Source organism: Amblyraja radiata, chromosome 31 (assembly GCF_010909765.2).
Source record: "Amblyraja radiata isolate CabotCenter1 chromosome 31, sAmbRad1.1.pri, whole genome shotgun sequence".
NCBI lineage: Eukaryota > Metazoa > Chordata > Chondrichthyes > Rajiformes > Rajidae > Amblyraja > Amblyraja radiata.
This window is the reverse complement of record NC_045986.1, coordinates 14,150,383-14,156,382: the sequence shown is the minus strand read 5'-3', so window position 1 is coordinate 14,156,382 and position 6,000 is coordinate 14,150,383. Positions and strand designations below refer to the sequence as shown.

General features: G+C 41.1%; 1 protein-coding gene across 8 annotated transcripts in view; it reads right to left on the bottom strand.

Moving 5' to 3' along the window:
• Positions 1–885: 885 nt before the first annotated feature.
• agrn (agrin) overlaps positions 886–6,000 on the bottom strand; it is a 481,438-nt gene continuing 476,323 nt past the window's right edge. For 5 of the 8 annotated variants that reach the window (XM_033048563.1, XM_033048565.1, XM_033048564.1 and 2 more), the window contains 2 exons: positions 4,618–4,721; positions 888–3,616 (listed from right to left, as the gene is read on the bottom strand). In XM_033048563.1, the coding sequence (XP_032904454.1) occupies positions 3,456–3,616; positions 4,618–4,721 (265 nt within the window). In that variant the 3' untranslated portion in view covers positions 888–3,455. Of the gene's footprint in view, positions 3,617–4,617; positions 4,722–6,000 lie in introns of all 8 variants that reach the window. The other 3 variants (XM_033048567.1, XM_033048570.1, XM_033048569.1) reach the window with 1 other exon arrangement.

Below are 6,000 nucleotides of genomic sequence, written 5' to 3'. Positions count from 1 at the left end.
GTTGGGTTACACTACCTGAAAGTTTCCTGGAGGTTCAGTCTCTCAGTTTATTCAATATAGAGTTTGGCAGATGTTTAGATATTGAGCGATATAAGGACAAAGTGCAAAAAATGTTACTGAGTAATAGGACAGGCCCAAAGGGCTGAATGGCCAACATCGTTCTCCGTACAGGCAGAGTGAACAGAGAGAATACCACCTGATCCTATGGGAAACTACATATTTCAATGCAAAAATGTTGAGATCTATCTCCAAGATATGTCAGAGAATGATCAATCTGAACAAGGGTCAGGTCCTGAAATGTCACCTATCCATGTTCTCCACAGATACTGCCGGGCCCACTGAGTTACTCCAGTACTTTGTGTCCTATTTTTATGAACCAGCATCTGCAGTCCCTTGCGTGTCTATAACTCTTGTTTCCGGCTCCACAGATACTTTTTAGGTTGGAGATACAGCGTGGAAACAGGTCCATCGGCCCACTGAGTCCACACGACCATTAATCACCCATACACAAGTTCAACTTTATTTCATTTTCACATCCTGTACACTAGGGCCATTTTACAGAAGACAATTAATCTTCAAACCCGCATGTCTTTGGAATGTGGGACGATACCGGAGCACCCGGAGAAAACACACTTGGTTGCAGAGAGAATGTACAAAGCCTGCACAGGGCAGGTAGCATCCACAGTGAGGATCGAACCAGAGTCTCTGGTGACTCGTTCTACATCCTGACCTCTTCAGTACTCCAGGACCTTCAGATTTTTCCAGTGCCCACAGGATTTTGCATTTGCTTCAGTTACTATTGTTGCGCAGTCTAATAACGTCACAAATCTAATATCCATTTTTGAACAGACCTTGATCTTTCCACACAGAAAGAGGAACCAAACGTGTTTGGAAGTTTTACACTTTATTTCATGACGATTGGCCAAAGGACACGAGTAATAAAGTTAGTAATGGTTACATCATGCTGATCACATACTGTGCACTGTCCTTACAGATTAATTACAGCAGTTTACAATGATCATGTACCAGAAAATACATTGTATGGATACACATAAATAAAACCAGCAATTTCTTTCTTTTAAAAAAAAAGGGCTCGAATAATTTTTTACACTAGAGTTAAAACACCAGCAGTAAAACGTCAAATAAAAGTAAGTGCACGACACAAGGTGTGTGCAGTGAAGTTCACTACAAGATCGGCGAACTTGGCATTTAAGGCATTTCTGAGGCCGCCCTCCCCTCCCCCCGTTTCTCACAAACATTTCTGAAGACAAGACACGGCATTTTGGAATGTTTCCGTCCAACTCAATTCTCCCAATTCGGAATAACACACAAGCTCATTCCATTGACTCCCTTCGAACCTTAGTACCTGCGTTCCAGAGCTGTGTGCTCACTGTAGCTGGCAATATTGGGGAGGAAAGCAAAGTAGGGACAACAGGGCACAGAAAATTTAGGGGAATGCAAAAAGGCCAGAGGTTACTTCAAAAATAAAGGCAACAAAATGACCAATAATGCAGAAAAACCTGCAGCCTGATGATCGCAGGTAGCATTTAAAACCATGGCAACGACCAAGATTTATAATTGGCCTTAACAGATGACAATATCACACAATGAGGATCCATCATCAATTAATGTCATTGCTTTCACAGAATATCTTTTGGCTAAATTACATTTAAAAAAAAAGCCAAATCCTGCAATATGGAAGGGCCTGTAAATATCAGGAGCATTCTGATCACGACCATTACCTGTGTTTGTCCACCTTACATTTCCATCAGTAGGCAAACACATTCCTGTGTCCTGCTGACTCAATATGTCCTCCTGGCTCTGAGCAACTTCCTCGCAGGCTGAACTAATGAAATGCATTTGGCTGTCATACAATAAAAAATAAATTCCGCAAATACATACTAATTGTTAAGGCTGAATTGTTTAAAAAAAATACTCTCTATGGAAAGGAAAATCAGGTGATCGAGAAGTCAAAGAATGACACCAATGAGTAACGCTGATAACTAGTATCACAATCTGAATCAATGCACATTGCAGAGACCAAATTTTACAGCAGTCTCGACACATTCACCGCCACTCATACCACTTGCAAAATCCTCGGCGTAAATTCATCGTTCACTAAAGCAAAGCTCATTTTCTAATGTTCAATTACCAAGTGGATACAGCTTTACAGCAGCAACCAGTGCCCTCGTTCTCTCCATTGGCCAGGTCTGCAGGTGGAGTACATTAACAGCAAGGAGGAAATTACCACATGTGGGTCAAAGCTCTTTGCTTCTTTCCCTTGCATGTCAATTCCAACAAAACGTCAGTCTTTATTCATGACCCTTAACATACAGACATATTTCTCACAGTCCAAGGCCTTTAGGCCACATGCAATCTCACAAGTGTTAAGCAAAAGGTATCGCCCTTACTATATACACTATACACAGTGAGCAATACAAGTGGGAGGTTATTCCTGTGGCTGGAACACTTTCAGTCATTACAGATAGAAGTATTGTTAAATGGAACAGCAAACCCTTATCAATTGTGTCGGCTTCCTTCCACACTTTGCCTGTGAATGAAAAGCAGTAAATGTTTACCTTAAAGTCAGGGGCATTGCAGCAAAGAACTGTGAGCAACATGTTATGGACAGACTGTCGGAGCTTACGGTGATGAAGAGACTCCAATGAACTTCACAAACTATCGCATTACTTGATCCAATCTAAATTATCCTTCCACAAACTATTAGGATAATCAATGGTGTTCACTTCCTGGTCTCAGACAAAAGCACAATGATGTTAACAGTTTAATTTAAAAGCTTGTTTTGTGAAGTATGATTTGTAAGCAACTTTGAACTACGTGAGAGACCCAGAGAACGGGCCTGCCTGTTTAAGTTTTGAAATGGATACTTTTGAAGAACGAAGGGGAAACCTAATTCCTTATTCACAGCTGCATTTGCTTTTGTTCAAAGATTTTCTCAGCTTTAGCCCTCATTTTCCACAAACACCCTCAGCGTTGGCTAGTTCAGTCTTGCAATGTGTCTAATTCTCAAAGAAGTACATAATGGAACAAAAAAAAGGCACAATTTATTATGAGTAAAGGAATAAAACATCTGGGGATTAATCGTGTATGGCAATTTGATATAATGGATCAAATCTGTGTAAACACATTAGTCATGTTCGGTCTGCAGGTAGCAATCATAATGGCATTTAACTGCCGGTTACCATTAAGAAGAGCTGAACCACCAGAGTGTGAAGCAAAATGATTCAATGAAGACAGTAGGTAACACCAGCACCAAATATCACAGGTTCAAGTACAACTGAACTGTGTACAGTGTAATTGTAGCCAAGGACATTTAGATCATTTGGTTTGCTTGTGAGATTAGCTTGATATACTGCAACAAAAACATTTTCAATATAAAAAGCAATAAAAGTATACAAAAATAGAAAATAATTACAGCAGTAGGCAGAGCCTGTTCATTTTTTGGCTGGACAGTGTAATATTGTGGGATTATTCAAGGCGTCTTCCACTAGCTGAAGTTCTTGACGATCAATGACCACGTCCTTTATGCAGCCGATGAAACCAGTGCTGTAGGCCTTCGGTAATCTGTTTCCATGTGCCAGCTTCTCAATTCCGCCTAGACAATAAGAGCAATTATCCGTGAGACTAGGGCACAGCATGTCCGATAAAACTAAAAGCTTTGCACGGATATAAATCTCTAATCCAAGCACTTTTGTTCAATCAGTTCCCACTGTATTAATGGGGATATTGCATTACAGGCCAAGGAACTCTTAGTTCTAATGATACAGATCAATATGGTTGAATCCCCGTTAATGCATTACTAAACCAATGTTAGAATGTGTTTTTTTTCTCTATGCTCAGGAAGCCTAATAACTGTAGGATCGTCAGAAAGAACATATTCACATTGGCAGCTCTAAGAAAATAACGTCATCATATTTGTAATATTAATTGTTAATTACACTTTGAAATTTGTGCATCTTCAATAGAAACGTCATGAAGCAATGAAATATAGAAATCTGAGATTGGTATTGAGCAGTGTTTGCACTGACTTTCTTCAAAGAGAATTTCTACACCATTAACTTATTGTGTCATGGGCCATAAGGCATAGGAGCAGAATTAGGTCATTCAGCCCATTGAGTCTGTTCCATCATTCGATCATGGCAGATCTATCTTTCCCTCTCAACCCCATTCTCCTGCCTTCCACCGTAACCTTTGACGCCCTTACTAATCACAGACCTATCCATCTTTGCTTTAAAAATACATGATGACATGGTCTCCACAGCCGTCTGTGGCAATGAATTCCACAGATTCACCACCCTCTGGCTATAGAAATTCCTCCCGATCTCCATTCTAAACGTGCATCCTTCTATTTGGATGCTGCGCCCTCTCAGTCTCTGGCACTGTGAGGCAGCAGCTCTACCCGCTGCATCACTGCGCTTCTCACATGTCGACTCCTTCACATAAACCAAGCTGAAAAATCTGCTCCCATTCGAAGTATGGAACATAAAGTCAACTGAAAACAGAAGACTGACTTGTTTAAGCCTAAATATCTTGCCAATCATTTCCTTTGAAGCTTTTCTCCTAGAACTGCCGGCAAAGTTAAAGTACCCAACTTACCAAGCCAGAGTGCTCCATCAGTATCCAACTGCGTTGCACCAAAAGGGGAAGAGCCAGTCACAGGGGCTTCATTTCCTACTTGGAGAGTCCCGTATCGGTGTATTCTGTTGGGTAACCGGGAAAGGAATGACAAATAAACCAATGCTACTGAACTAGAATGGGCAGGAATGATTCTTATAATTGGCTGCTATTATTAACATTGAAAACAGATCACCGATGCACAAAGTTTGGTTTCACCATAAAGAAATTACAGCAGTGCTTATACATAGTCACCCCCCCCCCCCCTCCCCCATTTCAGGGCACCATAATATTTGGGACACAGCAATGTCATGTAAATGAAAGTAGTCATGTTTAGTATTTTGTTGCATATCCTTTGCATGCAATGACTGCTTGAAGTCTGCGATTCATGGACATCAACTGTTGCTGGGTGTCTTCTCTGGTGATGCTCTGCCAGGCCTATATTGCAGCCATCTTTTGCTTATGCTTGTTTTGGGGGATAGTTCCCTTCAGTTTTCTCTTCAGCATATAAAAGGTGTTTGGGGATTTTTCTTTATTATAGAGAGAATTCTTCTGTCATCAGCTGTGGAGGTCTTCCTTGGCCTGCCAGTCCCTTTGCGATTAGTAAGCTCAGCAGTGCTCTCTTTCTTCTTAATGATGTTCCAAACAGTTGAACAGTTATACCTAAGGTTTGGAAAGTCTCTATTCTTGTTTCTCAGTCTCATAATAGCTTCTTTGACTTTCATTGGCACAACTTTAATCCTCATGTTGATAAACAGCAATAAAAGGTTCCAAAGTTAATGGAAAGACTGGAGGAAAGACTATGTGCTGATATCTCTCTTATACCTGCATTAAGGAGGCAATTAAACACACCTGAGCAATTACAAAGACCTGTGAAGCCATGTGTCCCAAACATTATGGTGCCCTGAAATGGGGGACTATGTATAAACACAGCTCACAGCTGTAATTTCTACTTGGTGAAACCAAAATGTATAAAAATGGCCTTTAATAAAATCTGACAATATGTACTTTAACCACATGTTATTTTTTCTATTACAAATCTCAAATTGTGGAGTACATCTTGACAGCCAGAAGGGGGGCTATGTGAGGATGCTATTTATTGATTTCAGTTCAGCTTTCAACACCATAGTCCCCACCAGACTTGCTGATAAGCTGCTGGAACTGGGACTGAACACTCCCCTGTTTGCCTAGGTCCTGGACTTTCTGACCACCAGGCCCCAGGTAGTCAAGATGGGTAGACATATCTCCAACCCCCTCACCCTGAACACAGGATCCCCCCAGGGTTGCGTCCTCAGCCCCCTACTGTACTCCCTGTACACACATGAATGTGTGGCCAAGTTCAGCTCCAACTCCATCATCAAGTTT